The sequence below is a fragment of the Taudactylus pleione genome, unplaced genomic scaffold, assembly GCF_031769625.1.
Source record: "Taudactylus pleione unplaced genomic scaffold, aTauple2 ptg000245l, whole genome shotgun sequence".
NCBI lineage: Eukaryota > Metazoa > Chordata > Amphibia > Anura > Myobatrachidae > Taudactylus > Taudactylus pleione.
The window spans coordinates 2,379,298-2,404,320 of NW_028284647.1; the positions used below are offsets into that span (position 1 = coordinate 2,379,298).

General features: G+C 50.0%; 1 protein-coding gene across 1 annotated transcript in view; it reads left to right on the forward strand.

Moving 5' to 3' along the window:
• The window catches only part of CCDC90B (coiled-coil domain containing 90B), an 80,607-nt gene that overhangs the window by 9,649 nt on the left and 45,935 nt on the right, over nt 1-25,023 (forward strand). The window contains exon 3 of the mRNA XM_088479804.1: nt 21,257-21,360. Coding sequence (XP_088335930.1) covers nt 21,257-21,360 — 104 coding nt within the window. The remainder of the gene's footprint in view (nt 1-21,256; nt 21,361-25,023) is intronic.

The following is a 25,023-nucleotide window of genomic DNA, read 5'->3' on the forward strand; positions in this document are numbered from 1 at the left end:
CTGTTCCTGAGTAGGATACGTCCTGTAGAGCTGTCCCTGAGTAGGATACGTCCTGTAGAGCTGTCCCTGAGTAGGATACGTCCTGTAGAGCTGTCCCTGAGTAGGATACGTCCTGTAGAGCTGTCCCTGAGTAGGATACGTCCTGTAGAGCTGTCCCTGAGTAGGATACATCCTGTAGAGCTGTCCCTGAGTAGGATACATCCTGTAGAGCTGTCCCTGAGTAGGATGCAATATGTAGAGCTGTCCCTGAGTAGGATGCAATATGTAGAGCTGTCCCTGAGTAGGATGCAATATGTAGAGCTGTCCCTGAGTAGGATGCAATATGTAGAGCTGTCCCTGAGTAGGATGCAATATGTAGAGCTGTCCCTGAGTAGGATACATCCTGTAGAGCTGTCCCTGAGTAGGATACGTCCTGTAGAGCTGTCCCTGAGTAGGATGCAATATGTAGAGCTGTCCCTGAGTAGGATACGTCCTGTAGAGCTGTCCCTGAGTAGGATGCAATATGTAGAGCTGTCCCTGAGTAGGATACGTCCTGTAGAGCTGTCCCTGAGTAGGATACGTCCTGTAGAGCTGTCCCTGAGTAGGATACGTCCTGTAGAGCTGTCCCTGAGTAGGATACGTCCTGTAGAGCTGTTCCTGAGTAGGATACGTCCTGTAGAGCTGTTCCTGAGTAGGATACGTCCTGTAGAGCTGTTCCTGAGTAGGATACGTCCTGTAGAGCTGTCCCTGAGTAGGATACGTCCTGTAGAGCTGTCCCTTAGTAGGATACGTCCTGTAGAGCTGTCCCTGAGTAGGATACGTCCTGTAGAGCTGTCCCTGAGTAGGATACGTCCTGTAGAGCTGTCCCTGAGTAGGATACGTCCTGTAGAGCTGTCCCTGAGTAGGATACGTCCTGTAGAGCTGTCCCTGAGTAGGATACGTCCTGTAGAGCTGTCCCTGAGTAGGATACGTCCTGTAGAGCTGTCCCTGAGTAGGATACGTCCTGTAGAGCTGTCCCTGAGTAGGATACCTCCTGTAGAGCTGTCCCTGAGTAGGATAGATCCTGTAGAGCTGAACCTGAGTAGGATACATCCTGTAGAGCTGTCCCTGAGTAGGATGCAATATGTAGAGCTGTCCCTGAGTAGGATGCAATATGTAGAGCTGTCCCTGAGTAGGATGCAATATGTAGAGCTGTCCCTGAGTAGGATACATCCTGTAGAGCTGTCCCTGAGTAGGATACGTCCTGTAGAGCTGTCCCTGAGTAGGATGCAATATGTAGAGCTGTCCCTGAGTAGGATACGTCCTGTAGAGCTGTCCCTGAGTAGGATACGTCCTGTAGAGCTGTCCCTGACTAGGATACGTCCTGTAGAGCTGGCCCTGAGTAGGATGCAATATGTAGAGCTGTCCCTGAGTAGGATACGTCCTGTAGAGGTGTCCCTGAGTAGGATACGTCCTGTAGAGGTGTCCCTGAGTAGGATACGTCCTGTAGAGGTGTCCCTGAGTAGGATACGTCCTGTAGAGGTGTCCCTGAGTAGGATACGTCCTGTAGAGCTGTCCCTGAGTAGGATACGTCCTGTAGAGCTGTCCCTGAGTAGGATACGTCCTGTAGAGCTGTCCCTGAGTAGGATACGTCCTGGAGAGCTGTCCCTGAGTAGGATACCTCCTGTAGAGCTGTACCTGAGTAGGATACATCCTGTAGAGCTGTCCCTGAGTAGGATGCAATATGTAGAGCTGTCCCTGAGTAGGATGCAATATGTAGAGCTGTCCCTGAGTAGGATGCAATATGTAGAGCTGTCCCTGAGTAGGATACATCCTGTAGAGCTGTCCCTGAGTAGGATACGTCCTGTAGAGCTGTCCCTGAGTAGGATGCAATATGTAGAGCTGTCCCTGAGTAGGATACGTCCTGTAGAGCTGTCCCTGAGTAGGATACGTCCTGTAGAGCTGTCCCTGAGTAGGATACGTCCTGTAGAGCTGTCCCTGAGTAGGATACGTCCTGTAGAGCTGTCCCTGAGTAGGATGCAATATGTAGAGCTGTCCCTGAGTAGGATACGTCCTGTAGAGCTGTCCCTGAGTAGGATACGTCCTGTAGAGCTGTCCCTGAGTAGGATACGTCCTGTAGAGGTGTCCCTGAGTAGGATACGTCCTGTAGAGGTGTCCCTGAGTAGGATACGTCCTGTAGAGGTGTCCCTGAGTAGGATACGTCCTGTAGAGGTGTCCCTGAGTAGGATACGTCCTGTAGAGGTGTCCCTGAGTAGGATACGTCCTGTAGAGGTGTCCCTGACTAGGATACGTCCTGTAGAGCTGTCCCTGAGTAGGATACGTCCTGTAGAGCTGTCCCTGAGTAGGATACGTCTTGTAGAGCTGTCCCTGAGTAGGATACGTCCTGTAGAGCTGTCCCTGAGTAGGATACGTCCTGTAGAGCTGTCCCTGAGTAGGATACGTCCTGTAGAGCTGTCCCTGAGTAGGATACGTCCTGTAGAGCTGTCCCTGAGTAGGATACGTCCTGTAGAGCTGTCCCTGAGTAGGATACGTCCTGTAGAGCTGTCCCTGAGTAGGATACGTCCTGTAGAGCTGTCCCTGAGTAGGATACGTCCTGTAGAGCTGTCCCTGAGTAGGATACGTCCTGTAGAGCTGTCCCTGAGTAGGATACGTCCTGTAGAGCTGTCCCTGAGTAGGATACGTCCTGTAGAGCTGTCCCTGAGTAGGATGCAATATGTAGAGCTGTCCCTGAGTAGGATACGTCCTGTAGAGCTGTCCCTGAGTAGGATACGTCCTGTAGAGCTGTCCCTGAGTAGGATACGTCCTGTAGAGCTGTCCCTGAGTAGGATACGTCCTGTAGAGCTGTCCCTGAGTAGGATACGTCCTGTAGAGCTGTCCCTGAGTAGGATACGTCCTGTAGAGCTGTCCCTGAGTAGGATACGTCCTGTAGAGCTGTCCCTGAGTAGGATACGTCCTGTAGAGCTGTCCCTGAGTAGGATGCAATATGTAGAGCTGTCCCTGAGTAGGATACGTCCTGTAGAGCTGTCCCTGAGTAGGATACGTCCTGTAGAGGTGTCCCTGAGTAGGATACGTCCTGTAGAGGTGTCCCTGAGTAGGATACGTCCTGTAGAGGTGTCCCTGAGTAGGATACGTCCTGTAGAGGTGTCCCTGAGTAGGATACGTCCTGTAGATGTGTCCCTGAGTAGGATACGTCCTGTAGAGCTGTCCCTGAGTAGGATACGTCCTGTAGAGCTGTCCCTGAGTAGGATACGTCTTGTAGAGCTGTCCCTGAGTAGGATACGTCCTGTAGAGCTGTCCCTGAGTAGGATACGTCCTGTAGAGCTGTCCCTGAGTAGGATACGTCCTGTAGAGCTGTCCCTGAGTAGGATACGTCCTGTAGAGCTGTCCCTGAGTAGGATACGTCCTGTAGAGCTGTCCCTGAGTAGGATACGTCCTGTAGAGCTGTCCCTGAGTAGGATACATATAGCACCCTGGTGGTGACTCCCATATCTGAGAGTATTGTTAGTAATTTGAAAGAAATATTATAATATTCTAAAGATTTGCCTTTTGAAGAAATCCGTTATTATGCATGTTAAAATCTGTTAGACAATATATTTTTTAATTAGAGGAGGTGGATCAGGAGGTGGCATCCTAACAGGTGCAACTGATAGAAATCAATCCAGTCACCAATGAGAAGATTTCTGCCCTGTTTTAAGGAAGGGTACTGTGGAGTAACAAATCACTCTTTGAAAAAGCCCCCATACTGCGGTGCGAAACGCGTCAGGTCTGATATACTGGACCCACTGTTGATACTCGTTGATACCTGTTATTTAGCTGTAGAGCCCCGGAGAGTCAGACGCTACATTGTATAGCTGGACGCGCTGTCACTAATAAGGTTGAGGCTGGGCTTAATACGCAACCTACGGGACTGTGTACATCTGATAGGTAGCCGCTGCCCGTTATCTCCCGCTGGAGAACTGCCTCCCTTTGTCTCTCCTTGCTTCTATTGTGTGCTTACTGCATGATATACGCTCTGGAACCAGCATCTTTATTGCGGAAACCCACAGGACTATACAGAACCTATGATTGAGTTCTGTTGAACAAGCTACGGGACTCCAATTAAATTGCATCTATTACAGGTGTTAACTATAATCCTCGAGTATCAAATATAACTATTTTTACACTGGTATTACCAGGTTTTTTAGGATCCACCTCCTTTAGGTTTAATATAGATATTTTAGTGTAACACTATTGGTTCATTTATCAAAGATATATTTTTCTGTGCAATATTGCTATGTATGCGAGATGTTCAACATTTTGACCGGTCTAATTGTTGTTTTAGGATATTAAATGTATTATTTTTGTGATATACCTTGAATATGTGCTTTATTTCAGCCAGGTCTCCTTTTCTTTCAAATTAGCGCAGAGATGAATATAAAAGATCCGTGTTTTACCTGTTTTACCTGTTTTACAGGTGTATGTTTGTTGTGCTTCCACAAGCACATCTTTTTTCTGCTGCTTTAATATATTCTTTAATCTATGTGTGTTTTTTAATTTTTGCTTATTATTATCAATATTTTTATTATATTGTTCATCATATGTTCACTAGCGCTTGGTTCTTTTTGCTACTAGTATTGTTAGTAACATTATTATGGGCTGGGGAGTCTCAGTGACTCAGTCAGAGCTGAACATTCGCCCATTTGCGGAGCGTATCTTCTATGTACCTGCACGTACTCCATGAATGGAGGTGATGAAGAGTCCTATGCATTTTGATCGTAAATACGACCGAAGAAGCTTACATAGATTGTAACAGGGCGTTTTCATGTTGGCAACTCCCAGAGAAATGGTGGAACGTATTCGAAATACACCCCAAAAGAATCTTACATCTCTACAGTGAGGACTTCCTGATATAGAAAAGCCTCACGTTCAACCTGCAAGATCCGCACTTACTCACCAAGCCAGCAACAGACCTGTATTATCACATCCCATTGACAGACGGACCCCATGGGCATTCCTACGGACACAGGCCCCATCACCACTCCCATTGATGACGGTGATGAGGAGGGTCATCCGCCACCTGTGAACCAGCAGGAATTACCTGCACAGACCGTCCCTGGAACCTCCACATTTCTGCCCAGGAACTCCTCCCGGGGTGCAATGCACGACCTACCTGCACTGCTCAGGACACAAGTCACCACTCTTCTCAGCTAAATAAATGCCTTGACGGACTGCCGATCGCCGGACAGGGTAAGCCTGCGACAGAGCGGAGGCGTGATGCGCCGCCCTCCATATGGGCTTTACCTCTTATTCTTATCATTGATCATTTCCTTCGTTGCAAAGCAACTGAACACTTACAATGGATTAATGACTGATTGCTTGGTCTCAATCATATTGTTGGATAATGGGGCTCAATGCAGCTGCAATGAAGCGACCCAATAACCCGTTCTGCCATGGTTGGAAAATCGGTGAAATCCAATATGTTGGACAATCTGAATTCACCGATCATCGATGTCCGCAGATTGGAGGCGGCCGCATGGAGAATTGGTCTGTAGACATATGACCCACATAATACTGTTTCAATCTGAAGTATACGGTGTTTTCACCCACAAAATACTGTTACTATTCTGATACGTCTGTTTATATGAATATTGCTATATTTGGCTCTAATATTATTGCGTAGTTTACTTTGTTACGTAAAGCTGCATACACATCTAAAGATTATCTGTCCAACCAGCCAACTAGTTGATTGGTTGGAATGAAAATCTGGTAAGGTATGAAAGTAAATGACAATCAGCAATTTGCTCCCAAACGCCAGAAAAAGGACAAAAACTGCTGTTTGAACAAATAGTTTAGATCAAACATTTAACAAACTTGTCTGACGACCATTTTCATCTCTTTTCTAGCATTTAGGAGCAAATTGCTGATCATCAGTTACTCCCATACGTTACCAGATTTTCATTCCAACCAATCAACTAGTTGGCTGGTTGGACAAATAATCTTTAGATGTGTGGTCCGCTTTACACTGATATGTGACCAGCTGCTGCAATACCCTGATAGAACGTTATAGCAAATATCTCTCCCACGTTAAACCATTAGTGCCATTCAATGTCCATTGTTAAAAGAGAATTTATGTAAAACACATGAACTCCTGTAAAGCAAAAAATAATGCTAGTTTAAATAAAAAGGACTGTTGCAGGCACATCCGTAATGTAAGGGATGATTTGATATATTTTGCTTACTCTATATTAATTCTAGATATGTTTCCATGACATTCTGATTTAAAAATCTTGACCGGAGTAATCTAGTTCTATGCAGTGAAGTTACTGGTGCAGGTTAATCAGGAACTGTGGGAATGTGTTTAGCCTAAGGGGCCTATGTGTTAATAATCGCAGCTCTGCCGCGATTATTAAGGATCCGTATCGCAGGGGATATTTTAATTATTAATGAAAAATAACCCCCTTATGTACAAAGGGGAAGTCACAGGGACAGCGGTCGCGGTAACCGCTGTTCCCGCGAGTTATGTCCCCGGCATTATGAAGAAGTCTTTCATGTTTGTGAAATACTTCTCCTGTGGAAGCCTACACTGCGCATGCGCACGGTGCCAGCTACCTCTGCCTGCCAGAGCCTGCGGGGGAGTGTTCAGAAGATCTATCTCCTGCTCCTGGGGCCTCCGTAGGCTTAAAGCACTTTACACCATCTGAAGATGGTGTAAGCCAGTGATTCCCAACCTCGGTCCTCAAGGCACACTAATAGGGGTATTCAATATGGAGCGAAAAGTCAGTTTTTGTGATAATTTCGCACTGATGACGTCATTTTCGCTGGTTTTGGTTTTACACCGTATTCAATTTCAAAGACTTTTCGCAGGTTCGAAAAATCTTTTAAAAAAAAAAGGGGATAACTTTTCACCACTGAATAGGTGGCGAAAAAAAGTGCAGAATTGGGGTTTAGGGGTGCAGGCTTAAAAAAAATAGCCTGCACCCCTGGGAATGTCATTTAAAAATAAACTCTGTCAAAAAAAGTTTTAAAAAAAAAATAGGGACACCCCAAAAAAATTATTAAAAATTTGGGGTGGAAAAAAAAAAGGGAAATAGGTTCAGGGCTATTCTGCAAGTATGCGGCAGGTGTTTTCTAGAATAGGCTATTAGTGGCAGGTGCATATTTGCAGAATTTTTAAATAAAGACTTTAGGGACTTAAAAATATGCTAGTACCCATTTTCACGTACCCCAAATTTGATGGGAACACTTAAAAAAACGAAAAAAAAAAACCTAAGTGCTCTTCTGCATCACTTCTTCAATGTCAGGGAAAAAAACACTTGCAGTGGCTATTTAAATCCCCGACTTTCATTTGCAGGCTAAAACGGGGGTCCCCATAGTGATCCCCCATGTTTTTACAGTTTTAGGGGGGGTCCTACAATTTATTCCAGGTAAATTTTGTTTTTTCTTCGCCGATCCTACTTCGCTGGGTCCCGTTTTCGTAGCTTTCAAATTGAATACGGGGATAAAGCGGGCGCGCACGCCCGATACTTTATCCCAGGAAAATCTCAGATGTGGAGCGAAAAGTCCAGCACGGACTTTTCGCTCCCATATTGAATACCCCTGTAACAGTCCTGATTTTAGTGATACCCATGATTGTGCACGGATGGTTAAATCAATATAACTGAGGTACTAATTAAGTCACTTGTGCTGAAGTAAGGCTATCCCTAAAACCTGGACTGTTAGTGTGCCTTGTGGACCGTGGTGTAAGCGAATGAGGACAAAAATCTCTTTCATTTAAATAATGTCTTTTATAACTACGTTTTGTAAGGAACACTGGACTGGTGACAGAAGAGCTCCCCTGCTAATGCAGATGCCATTTACAGTAGCACGTGTACTATACTGTAGGGAGCCTTCCCTTCTGCAACGTCACATAACTTATGTTGTATCTTTAGATCTGGGTCTTCAGACTAATGCAATGCTCCCACCTCCTCTGTCTTCTGACTGTGAAGTCGGATCTTAGTGGTAACACATCGCGCCGGCTTAATTGCATCTCTGAAGCCGCCTGCCTGCTGGAGAGCAGTGACATTTACTCTCCGCCATGGTCCTCTCTGTTCTCGTAATAACATTTAGCCCACTCTTGACTCTGCTAATATTTTGCCGTATTAGTCATTTCCCTGCGCAGCCAGACGTCTCACACCAGCGGCTGTTTTACGTGTCTGCCGTCCGCTCCCTGAACTTCCGGCTTTATAACTTTTATACATGGTGCTGCTCGTGTTTTCCCTGCAGAGTTTCTGTGCTCAATCATTTATAAAGCAAAGTGTAAAGATAGAACTTGTACTTCCAGCCAGTTTTATGGTCCAATTTGTGTCCTGTCCCCTTAGCACCAGGAGTATAAATTATGTTTGTCACTTCCATTCTGCTTAAAGGGTATGACAGATTTTCATTACTTTATCTATAAATGTCCCCGTGCACTGACGTGTCGGTTCATTGTATTTATTTGTTAGTTATTGGTTATCAGTCCTAAATGCTCCCTACAATGTCCGTCCGTCACTAGGGGTGCGGGGGGAAAGATTCCTAATGCCAAAACTGTTCTCAAATATCTTTATAAACACCAAACATTTTTACTCAAATGTGTGTTTGCTATTTATGCTAAATAAATCAACTTGAGTCTTAAGCTGGATACACACTGGGCGATATATCGGCCGTTCAATCTTCACAGACATATCGCATCGGCTGTGCAGCACAGCCGATGGCTGATATATTGGTGCATCTGCTGGTGTGAATGGGCAACCTGCCGTTTGCCCGTACACATGCTGCAGGGAATTGTCAGTAAGTGGTTACTAAACTGGGCGAGCAAATTTAAATGCCCACCCAGTTGTGACGTCAGGCCCAACACTTCGGACGGACAACTGGTAAGTGCAAATGCACTTACCAATCCTCCAGTTGTTGACTTAGCGTGTACCCAGCGTTAGACCTTCAGGTCCCTGAAAGAAATCTGCATTTAAAATATTTATATTTTACCCCAATTGTTTCTCCCCCAGATAAACTAATTGCTGGTGTCTGGGCTGAGAAAGTTCTACTACAATAATGTAACCGCTATGCAAACTGTTATTAATAATTTATAAGATGCAAAATTGCCTGTAAGAATAAATACAGAGACTCCTGAACAATACCCTTTGTGGAACAAAAATTTAATTACAAATGCAGAGTGTTATACGGCTATGTCCATACTGCTTGGAAGATTTATAACCGGTGATATTTAATCTCTATATCATTTGAATAATTCAGTGTGTTCAGTTAAACTAACCGAGTAGGAAATAACTCGGTAACTGCTGGGTAAGCATGGAAATGCAATCAATATCAGTCACCGGTATACTTGATATACTCTGAAATTTAAATACAACTGAAGATTTGAGACGTAATGAGGAACATATATTTCTACACACAGCAGACTTCCTGTCATGGTGGAACACATTTTCCTGCACACAGGACAGCTCCTGTGAGTGGGGAACACTTTATCCTGCACTCACCAGAATTCCTGTCAGTGGGGGGCTTATTTTCCTGCACACAGGAGACTTCCTGTCGGAGGAAGGGGGGATGGACAGCAAGAGGAGCTCCTTGGCATGTGCCTTACATGCCAAGTGGGAAATCCACCATTGGGTCCATAAAATATCTAACCACAGGTGGCAGCCGGTGGGTTAGCTTGCCTGGGATGACTGTGTAGGAACGGACCGGGGTGTCTATTCTTGAAGCAGTGAAGTGTCCTGTTTATCTGAAAACAGGGCTCTTCTCTGCTTCGTGCATTTGATAGAGCAAGGTACGGTATGTAGTCAGGAAGCCTGCGGTCAAAATGCCGACCGCCGCTTTCCTGACTGTCAAATCCCGGCATGGGACTAATGATAGGCGTCGAAACCCACCCGCCGATATCACAACGTCCAGCATACCGAATGAAGGTGTCGGGACCTCTTAGCCGTGGGAGAGGGAGGATTAGGTTTAGGGATTACCGGGGGAAGGTTAGAGTTTAGGCTCCCCTCTGGAAGGGTTAGGTTTAGGGTGCGGGGAGGGGGGGTTAGGTTTAGGCACCCCTGGGGGGGAGGTTAGGGTTAGGCACTAGGGGGGGAGGGTTTGGGGGGAAGGGGTAGGGATAGCCTACTTACCTCCGCTTTTGGGATCTTCACCCATCGGGCTGCTGTCGTTGGAATTTCAACCGCCGCCCTCACGTCCGGTGGTCATACATACTGATTCCCAAGGTACCTTTGGCGAAGCTTATTACTTCTGCAGCGGGCCACCTGCTCCTGTGTGTATCACATCACCATACATTTGTACAGCAAGAGACATTCATAAAGGAACAGAAATCTCCGCTTTCCTTTCCTATGCTAGCACCGCATTCGCCATCTCAGGATGGCGTAAGAAGTGCTGTCTTCCTGCCTTCTCCCTGTTTTCTCTGCCAGCAGCCAATCCGAAGAGCCCAGGGTATATTCATATGCAAATCCCGGGTCACCTCCTGCAGTGCTGGCTGCCGCCGGTATTGTAAGGTCCGGGCCACCTCCATCTGGACTGCCCCCGAGCCCCCACCGTTGCTGCTACTGCCGTCACTGTGCGTGCGCAGACCCGCAGATGAAAAAAACCCCGAAGACATAGAGAAGAAAAGAGAAGACCGGACCGCCAAACGTGGGTGCACCGCTCCGCTTCGCACAATAGGTAAGTGTACATGAATTGCTACTTATCAAAACTATAGTTTGCATGGAAGTGATGCGATCTCTAGTGATAAGTAACAATTCTTTATCGCGGATCTTAATGAATAGGCCCCCTGATCTGGAGTGCAGCCCCCGGTGATGGCCGTCGGCGTGGTAACGTATATCCTGCTGCATGTGTGAATAGAATACAAGGTATGGAAACTCTCACAGCTATTTCTACTTCAGGGTCCATAGGGTATCCACAGGATACCTTGGGGGTATAGGTGTGACGTCAGTCGCAGGGCACCAAAGAGTCAAGCTTTCAGCCTCCCAGGATGCACTAGGTCCCCCTCCTATACCCCGCCCCCGGGCCAAGGCACCCCAGTTTAGTTTGGTGCCCGGCCGGAGTCGGGTGCACCTGTTGGAGTGGGGGCTAGAAGAGCCCCTGAAGCTTATTCTTCATGCAGCTGTGGCTGCACAACTGGATGTACAGCATGGACAGTCAGTCCTGACGTCCATGCTGTCTTCCCTACACCCCGCCGGTACCAGAACGCCGGTACTGATCCGGGGATGCTGGTTGGCGTCTGGGGTCACAGCTAGCGGTGACCCCAGATGCTCCGGACCATGGCCGGATTCAAGGGGGACAGAGGTAAGCAGCGGGGTCCCGCGGTGGGTCCCCGCTGATCACATGGTCCTAAGTCCCCAGGCAGGGGGCTCCCTGGGGACTGGCTGCAGCGTGGAGCCAGGCGACCAACCTGCGCTTCCACTACCCCCTGGGACAGCGGACCGCAGCAGAGCGGTAGCGCTGCGGCGTCCCAGGGGTTAAATGCATGCCAGGGGAGCGCGCCTTCCCTGTCTCACAGCCGGCGCCTCCCCCGCTGCACACAGCCCTCTCTGCATGCTGCCGACTGGTCCTGTGGCAGCGCTCCTCCCCCAGGCCAGCCTCCTCTCTGCTCCTCGGCGGCCATCTTCTCCAGAACGCATGGTGAACGCTGCTGGAAGCGCTGGACGGAAGCATCGTGGTCTGGGTCCCCCCGCATACCTCTCCTCCGCTGTGGTCAGGTCTGTGTATGCAGCGCTGTGTCCTACCAGGCCCTGTGTCTGTGTAGTTGAGTGATCAGCGCTGTTAGTGCAGGAATTGTTATTTCTCTGCATTGTATGTGACTGTGCTAGCGCTGCTGCCTGTAACTTTTCTTCTCTAAACTGTCAGCTTTATTACTGTCCCTGTTCTTTCTGCTAAAGCCCTTGCGGTGCGGTGCTGCAGGGTGGTCTCTCGCCTATTTAATACTTAATTGGTGAGAGAGGTCACATACGTGGTGCCATCATGTCTGAAAGTGATTTTCCCCTCCGGCTACAGTGTACCACGTGCAAAGTACCGTTAGCGGAGGGGGAGGGTAGCGCGGAGGGCCTTTGCCGGCAGTGTTTGTCCATGGCGCGGCCTATTACGGTTACAGCACCGGTACAGGAGCCGCCCTGGGCTTGTTTCGCTCAGGCGTTAACAGCTTTAGTGGGCCAGTTAGCTCCGCAGCCCGCGTTTACTCCGATGGGTTTGTCCCAGCAGTCTGTGGTGTCGTCACCCATGCAGGGGTTCCCACGACAATTGGTGGTACCCCACAGTCTCCCTATTTCCCCGCTCCCGGGTTCTCAGGAGCCAGCGTGGGTTAACTCCCTGACGAGTTCTGTACAGCACTTGTCGGATGTGTTGCAAGGGGAGTCTGTGATGCGGTCTCATAAAAGGCCGGTGGCGTCTCTGTCCGCTCCTTATGAGGATGACGAAGGGACGTCTGATGATGGGGAGATTCTAGATCCTTACGATCAGGAACCTCTCCATACTAAGGACGCTGATGCTAAGTCCAAAGTATATATTCCTGGACTTATTCGGGCGGTCCGCACAGCCTTGGTGATTGAGGACGAAGTTCCCCCAGCGGCTAAATCTAAGTATGCCTTTTTCAAAGATGTGAAGGGCGATGCCACAGTCTTTCCTCTTTCGGGTCAGTTGGTGGACCATTTAGAGGAGGCGTGGAAACAACCTGGCAAAAGATACCAGCCGCAGAGACGCCTGGCGGTGGCTTATCCGTTCGCGGATAATTATTTTGCGAAGTGGGAATCCCCTCCACAGGTGGATTCTCACGTGACCCGTCTTGTCCGTAGTGCCACATTGCCGATGCCATCCATGTCCTCCCTTAAGGATGCTACGGACCGCAAGGTAGAAATCTGCCTGAAGTCCGCTTATTCCCTTGCAGGGGGGGCAGCACGGCCGGCTATGGCCATTTGCTAGGTTGCCAGAGCGATGGAGCGCTGGGCGGATTCATTAGAGGCTTCTTTTGAATCCGACTGTCCGGCCGATCAGGCAAAGTTGATTGGCAATCTCCGTGATTCGGCCACCTACATCAACGAGGCGGCTCTAGACATTAGTACTCTGGTGTCTAGAATTTCTTCAGCAGCGGTAGCTGCTCGTCGCACCTTGTGGCTGCGATCCTGGAAGGCGGACGCAGATTCCAAGAAAGGTCTGGAAGCGTTGCCGTTTACCGGAGAAGTTCTCTTCGGTCCGGATCTGGATAAGATTGTGGCCACGCTGGCGGCAGCCAAATCTGCCTGTCTCCCGTCGGCCGCTGCTCCTTCTGGTTCGGGACCATCGTCCTTTCGGTCATCTAGGGCCCAGGGCAGGCCCAAACCACAGTCGTTTCCTCGACAGGCTGGCCCTAAGAAATCGGTCAAGCCCCGGAAGCAGGCATGGAGTACCAGACGTCCGGCCCCCAAGCCAGATGACAAGCCTGCGGCCTGACGGTCCGGGCCTCCCTTTGGGGGATCCCAGGGTGGGAGGCCGCCTGCTACAGTTCGCCCAGTGTTGGTCGACCACTACGACAGACACTTGGGTTCTGGAGGTGGTTTCTCACGGATACGCCCTCTCCTTCCGGCACAGACCCCCGGCTCGCTTCTTCACCACGGGTCTCCCATCAGACCGGAACAAGGCTACGGAGCTGCGGAAGGTATTGCACACTATGCTCCAGGCTGGAGTTATAGTGGCGGTTCCATTCTCCCAGAGGGGCCAGGGTTTCTATTCAAATCTATTTTTGGTACAGAAACCCAATGGGTCATATCGTCCGATTCTCAACCTCAAAGCACTCAACAAGTCTTTGCGGGTCCCGAAGTTTCGGATGGAGACCCTACGGTCCATCATTCTGGCGCTGGAACCTGGGGACTACTTGGTGTCATTGGACATACAGGACGCTTACCTGCATGTCCCTATTCTTTGGCGCCATCAACAGTTCCTCAGGTTCGCAATCAGCAGCGACCACTTCCAGTTTCGGGCGTTACCTTTTGGCCTGGCAACAGCACCACGTGTTTTCACCAAGGTGATGGCGGTCATGGCGGCTTCTCTGCGGCTGCAGGGAGTCCGCATGTTGCCGTATTTGGACGACCTGTTATTGGTGGCAGGATCTCCAGAGCTCCTGTTACGCCACTTGGACCTGACCATTGCACTGCTGCAACGGCACGGCTGGCTAATCAACTGGCAGAAGTCCACTCTAATCCCGTCTCGGAGGATTCTGCATCTTGGAGCCTTATTGGACTCGGGACAGCAAAGGATCTTCGTGACGGAGGACAAGATCTCTGCTTTACAGTCAAGGGTGCGCAGTTGTCTGCACAGCCGCCGGGTGTCCTTACACTCGGCGATGAGGTTACTGGGCTCCATGGTGTCGGTGTTCGACATGGTGGAATACGCCCAGTTTCACTCCAGACCTCTGCAGCACCTGATCCTGTCCAAGTGGAACGGGCTGACTCAGTCTCTGAAGTCCCAGACGATTGTGCTCACCCAGGAGGTTCGCCTGTCCCTTACGTGGTGGTTACAGACGACCCACCTCAACAAGGGACGTCCGTTCTGGGTTCCAAATTGGGTCCTGTTGACAACGGACGCCAGTCTTCGGGGCTGGGGAGCAGTTTCGGGTCCACACTTGTTCCAGGGCAGGTGGACGCCGACAGAAGCGGAGCTTCCAATAAATATCTTGGAACTCCGTGCGGTCTTCAATGCTCTCCAGCAGGCACAGCGGTTTCTCCAGGGTCGCCCGGTGCAGGTCCAGTCGGACAACGCTACCACCGTGGCCTACATAAACAGGCAAGGAGGAACTCGCAGTCGGGCGGCTCTCGTAGAGGTCTCTCGGATCCTGGTTTGGGCGGAGCGCGATCTTCCGGCCATATCAGCGGTCTTCATCCCGGGAGTGCTCAATTGGGAGGCGGACTTTCTAAGTCGCCAGGACGTTCATCCGGGGGAATGGTCCCTGCACCCGGACGTTTTTCAACTACTGGTGGACAGGTGGGGTCTTCCAGAAATCGACCTCATGGCGTCCCGGCACAACAACAAGTTGCCGGTGTACGGGTCTCGCACAAGAGACGAAGGGGCGTCTCTGGTGGATGCTCTGTCCGTCCGGTGGACGTTCCGGTTCGCATACCTGTTCCCTCCGGTCTCCCTTCTTCCACGGGTAATCCGGAAATTCAAACAGGAAGGAGGGACGCTCCTGTTGATAGCTCCCGCGTGGCCCAGACGGCACTGGTTCTCAGACCTTCAGGGTCTGTCCGTGGACATTCCTCTGCGGTTGCCGCTACGACCGGACCTTCTGTCTCAGGGTCCTTGCCTTCACCCGGACCTGACTCGGCTGTCTTTGACGGCGTGGCTGTTGAGACGGCCATGCTGAGGTCCCGGGGGTTTTCCAGCTCTGTGGTGCGTACCATGTTGCGAGCTCGGAAACCGTCTTCCGCGAGGATATACCATCGCGTGTGGCATACGTTCTTCCAGTGGTGTCGACCGAGAGGTTATGCACCGCGGGAGTTTCGTCTGTCTCGGATTCTCGCCTTCCTGCAAGCGGGACTAGATCATGGGCTTCGCCTTGCTTCTTTGAAGGTACAGGTTTCGGCCCTATCTGTCTGGTTTCACCGTAGGATTGCTACAATCCCGGATGTGCGCACCTTTATGCAGGGTGTTCTCCGCATTCAGCCGCCCTTTGTTCCACCTGTGGCGCCTTGGGATTTGGCTGTGGTCCTGAGGGCTCTCCAAGGACCGCCGTTTGAACCACTGGGCTCAGTGGATCTTACATGGCTAACAGCTAAGACTGTTTTCCTTCTGGCCATTGCTTCGGCCAGACGTGTTTCTGAGTTAGGGGCTCTTTCTTGTAGACCCCCTTTCTTGGTTTTTTATGGGAACAGGGCAGTGCTCCGCACTCGGCCCGAGTTTCTTCCCAAAGTTGTTTCCCAGTTTCATATTAACGAGGAAATAGTTGTTCCGGCCTTTAACTCACCGGGTCTTTCCGTGGGTGAGGCCTCTTTGGATGTTGTGCGGGCCTTAAGGACTTATGTTGACCGCACTTCTTCGTTTAGGAAGTCGGACGCTTTGTTTGTCCTCTTTGGCTTCCGTAAAAAGGGTTGGCCTGCTTCAAAGCAAACTTTGGCAGCCTGGATCCGTATGGCTATTTCTGAAGCTTATCTTCATGAAGGCCTACCGGTCCCTCCTTCTCTGAAGGCTCATTCCACTAGGTCTGTGGGTCCTTCGTGGGCAGCTCGACGTGGTGCCTCGGCAGTTCAGATCTGCAAGGCTGCTACGTGGTCTTCTGTCCATACCTTCGTGAGGTATTACAGGTTTGACACCTTCGCCTCTCAGGATGCTTCCTTCGGGCGGCGGATTCTCCTTTCTGCACAGGAGCGTCCCCACCCTTAAAGGATACTGCTTTGGGACATCCCCAAGGTATCCTGTGGATACCCTATGGACCCTGAAGTAGAAAATATGAGATATGGTAAGAACTTACCCTTGTTATCTCTATTTCTACGAAGTCCATAGGGTTCCACAGGACTCCCGCCCTGTCGCACCTGTGCTGCAGATGGGCTTTGCTCTGGTCACCGGTTTTCCGTCTCCCTCTGGTGAGAATGTGATTCTTGTATGTGTCCAGATCTTTGTTCTCTCTCTTCCTTCTCCTCCTCCGGCCTATGGCTTGGTAACTAACTGAGGTGCCTTGGCCCGGGGGCGGGGTATAGGAGGGGGACCTAGTGCATCCTGGGAGGCTGAAAGCTTGACTCTTTGGTGCCCTGCGACTGACGTCACACCTATACCCCCAAGGTATCCTGTGGAACCCTATGGACTTCGTAGAAATAGAGATAACAAGGGTAAGTTCTTACCATATCTCATATTATCTGTGCAGCTCTATTATGTCTAAGAGGTCTTCGCTTCCTTTGTGAGTCAGAACAGCGCTATCCTGTAATCTGGCTCCTGCGACACATCGATCAGAGCACATGCCGGATTCGGTTGCTGCGGTGGCGGGTTCATCGATTTGCCGTTGTTTCTTGTCAGCTTTTGGGACAAGGTTATGAGAAGGACACACAGGATTGTCTTGTGTTACACGTATCCTCTTGCCCTGACAAAGCGCCCCTTATCAGTATATTGTTACCGTAATACAATTCTCTGTGTCTATGGGATTAGATCGCGTTATCTACGGCGCGGTCCTGAAGGCGTAGGAGCGGAAAGGGAGGTTTTAACTGCTGCTGCATTCAGTTCAGGATTTCATTTTTGAAAAAGGAAATGGGAAGCTATAAACATCGGGCGTTGTAGGAATCCCTGATAAATGGTTTCTGTGTAATTCATGGCGACTGTCGGCTCTCCAGACAGTTTACTAGGTATACATGCAGCAATGGAGCTTACAGTCTAAATTCTCAGCCGCACAGATACATGCCAATGTAAAGGGTCCTGGAATCAAACCTATGGCTCCAGCACTGTGAGGAAGCAATGCTAACCACTGTGCCGCCGTGTTGCCAACCATTGATTTTTGTAAAACTCACAATGAGAAGCGACAGGGGAGGAGTTATTCCATGCTCAAGTACAGCAATAAACGTCAAACTGAACATTACCCTCCAAAACTTTGCAGCGGCTCCCTCTGCGTTAGCATAAGATAGTCAATCAGGCTTCCCCGGCTGACCGCAAATGCCGCCACTTTGCGCGCGAATCGGAATCTGCCCCCACAATCTCATACGTTATTGTCGGAAAAGTAAAAAAGCACAAGGTAACGCTAATGAGTGTAAATCCATTTAGAACCCACAGACGTCTAGTCTCCTTGCGCGTTAAACAGCCCTTCTAGTTGCGTCATGTATTTTTGTGCAACTTTTTCCCTTAAATTGTGTCTCATTCGCAAAGCGATGGGAATAGGACAACAAAGCAGCTGCTGCCGATTAAAATGATATGCAGCATGCCTATGTTCTATGTGCGACTGCGGGTGTATCTGCATGCAAAATGCTACGTTACAGAGTCACCTGACGTAGCATTACGCTTGCAGATGCAATCGCACACAGCATGCCGCGTATCACTTTAATCAGCAGAAGCTGCTTGTGCATCCTGTTCGCATAACTTTGCAAATAAGAAGCATCTTAATGGAAAAAAGTCGTGCGAAAAGACGCTCGGCGCTGATGAGCATGGAGGATAGCTGTATGTGGACACATCTGTAAATACTGACCAGAGGGCATGATTCAGAGGCGCTCGCAAAAAGCGAGCGCTTGCTCTGAATCAGGGCGGGCGCTTTTTTTTTATTTTTTTGCGGCCTCCTGGCCGCTCGCATAGCTATTGCGAGCGGCCAGGATGATGGTCGCGATGGTCAAGACCATCGGGTTTGCGACGAGACCCTTGTTGTAGGGTCTCGTGGCCGCAAGCCCCAGAGAGCTTCTGGCTCTAATAGAGCCGGAAGTTCTCCCACTGACATCACTGGTGATGTCAGTGAGGCCACCCACAAACGGCAGGCGTTTGCTTGGGAACGCCTCCTTTTATGAAGCCACCCCCCGGCCACTCCTACAAAACGGGGTGAGCTGTCGATCAACATCGACAGCCGCCCCTTTTGTAGTGAGTCCCGGAGCGAGTGCTTTTTGAGCTCGCTCCGGGACTCGCGCACGCGCTGTGCTCACGTCGCGCATGCGCACTGGGCCATCATTGACCCGCTTGCGAGCGGGTCTGAATCACTGCAGTAGTGATAATCTCATACAGTATCGTTGAGGAGCGTTGCTGCCGGGGATAAGTGTCAGCTGGTAATTATAAGTCGTATTCATCATTGATATGCCTGTAAGGCTAACGGCCTCTGTCCACATAAGTGTTTGAGGGTGTAAGAACAGCTGGCGAGCTAATAGCGCGTCACGCAGCTGATCCGCCTTCAGCCGATTTACGCTGCATTGGCAGATCACACATCAATAACCGAGAGCTCTGCGTTGGGCTTTGTCTAAAGCACTCGAGTTTAATGTCTTGAGATAATGTCTTCCTAATTCATCAAAGAAGGATTTGGGATATCATTCTGATTATAAGAATAATTTATCCTAATATATGGGCAATGGGGGAGATTGACCTCGGACCCACATCTGGAATATGATTTTCCGGGCTGCTGCGGATAAAGTAGCAATAATGTTCCATTCGCTTCTGTGAGTCTTGTTGAGGTTATGACTTTCCCTAGTATTTCGGAGTACATGTTACTTATCAGGTATCACGGCTCTATGTGATGGCTGAATTTGTGTGTGAGGTCATTGGGCCTGATTCAGAGCCGCTCGTAAGCGGCCGCTCGTTCGCTCCAAGCGATGTTTGCCCAACTGCGCATGCGTACGGATCGTTATACGCATGCGCGAACCAGTCAGTGCGGTCGAAATTCATGTGCTCGCAAAATAGCGAATGTCTGATAATTTGAGTGACAGAAAGAGGCGTATGTGGGTGGTAACAGGGGAAGGTGTTTGAAAACGGGGAGTGGAGATCCGATCGCAGGCGTGCTTAAAGGTCAAAACGGGCGTTTTATGGGTGTGCATAATTAATACAGCAGCGTCATTGACCACGTCACTTGGTTATTTTATAGCCAGAACTGCTCGCAAGATTGTGGTAGCAAAAACCAACCCCAAGAATAGCGAGCAGTTCATACGCTGGTCGATGTACTCGATTAATCTAATAAATAGCGGACATGACGTAGGATGCGAGCGGCCAGGGGGCGTATTTTTCCAAAAAACGACCCCAAGTTTTGTTCGCTCGTTCAGACCTAGAGGCGTGAACAGACCGCAAAGAGCGTACGGTTCATTTGAATAGCCACCCCTATTTTCTGGACGAGCGAGCGCTAATTGCGTCCGGCTCTGAATCAGGCCCATAGTCATGAGTCGTAGTGATATCCAGCCGTTATTATAACATGTGCTTGATGGTGCGTTCAGCCATCTTGCAGTAATTTAAGTATTGCACGTCATTTCCACAGCAGTTCCTTATGGAAGATTCCCGTAATCTTTTGCGATGGCGTAGTGGTTCCATTTATAATGTGAAGGTACAGATCCCGCTACGGGGCTTTGGTTGTATATAATGTGAGCGCTTTGTGATGTACATGTACTGTATATACTCCAGCACCTCCCTGCCATATAGGCGTCCGAGACAGCCGCTGTCATATATGTTCCGCCTGCTGCCGCTGGCACCCTGTAAGGTCAGTATATGAGATTCCGCAGCATCCGTTATTGTGTGTTCTATAATGTGTAGATATGATGGACCGTCAGCCGCAAAACAGCTTTTTGCTCTGACAACAGAGATCAAGTAAATCACAATCACCACTCAATATCTCTGTACCGTAATCTGATCTATAATGTGTTGTGGGCTACCGGCAGCTGTCACTCTCTGAGCTGTACGTGCAAAGGGACAGTCTGTCGGTCTTAAGCCAACAAGAGATAAAACAGGCAACGTGCCTCACTCTGATGACCAGACATGGCATGACCTGTCTTCTACAAGCTATATATCTGAAATGATTGTCTTATTCCAGTGGGATTTGCACAGATATGTGGTGGGGGGTGAAACGTGTCAGACAGTGTGAGCAGGGGAGTGGCAGCTGGTGTAGGCGAGCGGCAGTAATAATTACTGATACTGATGTTAGAACGTGACCACCCTAAACAGTGCCTAAATAGGCTCAGCAGTGAGGGGGTTAAAGGACAGATTCTTCTACAGAAGATAACAGAGAACAGCAGCTTTTGTTTGGCTGCATGTCACATGTGATAAGGTAACATTGTACATATATAGAGGATTTTCTGTTCTGGGACCACTGTCATGAAATCTGGCTCCTGTGACACATTGATGGGAGCAGATGCCGGATTTAGTTGCTGCTGTGGCGGTTTTATCGATTTCTCAGTGTTTCTTCTCAGCTTTTGGGACAAGGTTACAAGAAGGACAGGACACACAATTGGCTTCTGTAATACTTAACCGTGAGCTCTGACAAACGGCCTGTCACAGTTGAATGTTATATCCCAAATGAAGGGTGTAAATTAAATAAAGTATGTCTATTATATATGTATGTATATATTTATTATTATTATTATTATTATTATTATTATTATTAATAATTATTATTTTTTTTTTTTTCAAAATAAATGCTCAAATCTCTGAATTTGTCTTAGTGCTATGTCTCCGTATTTCCTGCAGGTGTCAGTGTTCCTTTTACAATTGTGGGTGTTGCTAAAACTCCTGTGCAACAGTGACACCTACAGGCTACAAAAAAATTTTCGCACATCAAAACAAAATAGCAAACAGTCCAATCAAACCTGTGCACTTTGTTTGTTTTTTTTCCACTTTTGATGGTGATTAATTAATTTTTCTGTTTCCTTTTTTTTTTTCTCTTCTTTTGTAGGATTTGATAAGGCCCAGGCCGAGACCATTGTATCTGCATTGGCTTCACTGACAAATGCCAGTCTGGACACGGTATACAAGGATATGGTGACACGAGCTCAGCAGGTAATAAGTCTGAAGTGTCATGTATAATCTGTAGGCCCAGAGCCCTTTTTTAGTCAATCCTGCATGCATGTCCTAGGCAGCAATTAACGCTGATTTCTGCTCACCCTCCGGAGCGCGCAAGCATAAATAAGCGATAACTGCTGCCTCAGGCCTGCACGCGGATTGGGCTTAAAAGGGAGGAGCCAGCCAACTGTCCCACAGAGGGACCCTTCATAGTGATTATCTCTCTCCCAAGTTTGGGAGAGAGATAATCTTCTCAGCTGTGCTTATACCATATACACAATATTCACATGCACCCGACACAATTTCCTACAGAATGATAGTTTCACTATGGACGCAAAACAGAAACGGCAGGCGCAATGTAACTGGGCAAAATTAAATGTGTGTAAATATTGCAGTATGGTGATTCTCCATTAACTGTAGTCATCTGATATGAAGCTTTTTGTATCTCCGCCAGTGCTGCCTTTTACAGGGCTTTTGGTTAGTGAGTCTTTATTTTCATTGATTTACAAATCGCGACACCTGAGAGCGATAAAATGACGGAAAATGGAGACACGTGCTAAGAAAACCCCTCCGATGCAATCAAAATAATGTATATTTTAAGGAAATAAACCGCAAAATTCTATAGGCAGCTCTGCAAGACATTAGTGGCAGCCACAACATTTGTTCTTCATTTGTCCTTGCAATTTATAGCTACATGTTCTATTATTTAAAAAGGAGGGGAATGAGGTGCAGGGTGTCGCACATGTTGGAGGTTGCACCTCCGCGGAGAGACGCTGGGTCCTAGTACCCGTCAACTTCTGCAGCAGTGTGCTCCGGCTGGGGGGCCCCATGAGAGACGGTCTCTGAACTAAACCAGTGGTTTCTACTTCAGGGTCCATAGGGTATCCACAGGATACCTTGGGGTATAGGTGTGACGTCAGTCGCTGGGCACCATAGAGTTAAGCTTTTCAGCCTCCCAGGATGCACTAGGGTCCCCCTCCTATACCCCGCCCCCGAGCCAAGGCACCTCAGTTTAGTTTGGTGCCCGGTCGGCGTCGGGTGCACCTGTCGGAGTGGGGGCTAGAAGAGCCCCTGAAGCTTTCCTGCATGCAGCTGTGGCTGCACATCTGGATGTACAGCATGGACAGTCAGTCCTGACGTCCATGCTGTCTTCCCTACACCCCCGCCGGTACCAGAACGCCGGTACCAGAACGCCGGTACCGATCCGGGGATGCTGGTGAGCATCTGGGGTCACAGCTAGCGGTGACCCCAGATGTTCCGGACCATGGCTGGATCCAAGGGGGACAAAGGTAAGCAGCGGGGTCCCGCGGTGGGTCCCCGCCGGTCACATGGTCCTAAGTCCCCAGGCAGGGGGCTCCCTGGGGACTGGCTGCAGCGTGGAGCCAGGCGACCAACCTGCGCTTTCCACTACCCCCTGGGACAGCGGACCGCAGCAGAGCGGTAGCGCTGCGGCGTCCCAGGGGTTAAATGCATGCCAGGGGAGCGCGCCTTCCCTGTCTCACAGCCAGCGCCTCCCCCGCTGCACACAGCCCTCTCTGCATGCTGCCGACTGGTCCTGTGGCAGCGCTCCTCCCCCAGGCCAGCCTCCTCTCTGCTCCTCGGCGGCCATCTTCTCCAGAACGCATGGTGAACGCTGCTGGAAGCGCTGGACGGAAGCATCGTGGTCTGGGTCCCCCCGCATACCTCTCCTCCGCTGTGGTCAGGTCTGTGTATGCAGCGCTGTGTCCTACCAGGCCCTGTGTCTGCGTAGTTGAGTGATCAGCGCTGTTAGTGCAGGAATTGATTTTCTTTGCATTGTATGTGACTGTGCTAGCGCTGCTGCCTGTAACTTTTCTCTAAACTGTCAGCTTTATTACTGTCCCTGTTCTTTCTGCTAAGCCCTTGCGGTGCGGTGCTGCAGGGTGGTCTCTCGCCTATTTAAGTTAGAATTGGTGAGAGAGGTCACATACGTGGTGCCATCATGTCCGAAAGTGATTTTCCCCTCCGGCTACAGTGTACTACGTGTAAAGTACCGTTAGCGGAGGGGGAGGGTAGCGCGGAGGGCCTTTGCCGGCAGTGTTTGTCCATGGCGCGGCCTCTTACGGTTACAGCACCGGTACAGGAGCCACCCTGGGCTTGTTTCGCTCAGGCGATTACAGCCTTAGTGGGCCAGTTAGCTCCGCAGCCCGCGTTTACACCGATGGGTTTATCCCAGCAGTCAGTGGTGTCGTCACCCATGCAGGGTTTCCCACGACAATTGATGGTGCCCCACAGTCTCCCTATTTCCCCGCTCCCGGTTTCTCAGGAGCCAGCATGGGTTAACTCCCTGACGAGTTCTGTACAGCACTTGTCGGATGTGTTGCAAGGGGAGTCTGTGATGCGGCCGCATAAACGGCCGGTGGCGTCTCTGTCGGCTCCTTATGAGGATGACGAGGGGACGTCTGATGATGGGGAGTTTCTGGATCCTTACGATCAGGAACCTCTCCATACTAAGGACGCTGATGCTAAGTCCAAAGTATATATTCCTGGACTTATTCGGGCGGTCCGCACAGCCTTGGTGATTGAGGACGAAGTTCCCCCAGCGGCTAAATCTAAGTATGCCTTTTTCAAGGATGTGAAGGGCGATGCCACGGTCTTTCCTCTTTCGGGTCAGTTGGTGGACCATTTAGAGGAGGCGTGGAAACAGCCTGGCAAAAGATACCAGCCGCAGAGACGCCTGGCGGTGGCTTATCCATTCGCGGATAATTATTTTCCAAAGTGGGAATCCCCTCCACAGGTGGATTCTCACGTGACCCGTCTTGTCCGTAGTGCCACATTGCCGATGCCATCCATGTCCTCCCTTAAGGATGCTACGGACCGCAAGGTGGAAATCTGCCTGAAGTCCGCTTATTCCCTTGCGGGGGGGGCAGCACGGCCGGCTATGACCATTTGCTGGGTTGCCAGAGCGATGGAGCGCTGGGCGGATTCATTAGAGGCTTCTTTTGATTCCGACTGTCCGGCCGAACAGGCGGAGTTGATTGGCAATCTCCGTGATTCGGCCACCTACATCAACGAGGCAGCCCTAGACATTAGTACTCTGGTGTCTAGGATTTCTTCAGCAGCGGTAGCTGCTCGTCGCACCTTGTGGCTGCGATCCTGGAAGGCGGATGCAGATTCCAAAAAGGGTCTGGAGGCATTGCCGTTTACCGGAGAAGTTCTCTTCGGTCCGGATCTGGATAAGATTGTGGCCACGCTGGCGGCAGCCAAATCGGCTTGTCTCCCTTCGGCCGCTGCTCCTTCTGGTTCTGGACCATCGTCCTTTCGGTCATCTAGGGCCCAGGGCAGGCCCAAACCACAGTCGTTTCCTCGACAGGCTGGTCCTAAGAAATCGGCCAAGCCCCGGAAGCAGGCATGGAGTACCAGACGTCCGGCCCCCAAGCCAGATGACAAGCCTGCGGCCTGACGGTCCGGGCCTCCCTTTGGGGGATCCCAGGGTGGGAGGCCGCCTGCTACAGTTCGCCCAGTGTTGGTCGACCACTACGACAGACACTTGGGTTCTGGAGGTGGTTTCCCACGGATACGCCCTCTCCTTCCGGCACAGACCCCCGGCTCGCTTCTTCACCACGGGTCTCCCATCAGACCGGAACAAGGCTACGGAGCTGCGGAAGGTATTGCACACTATGCTCCAGGCTGGAGTTATAG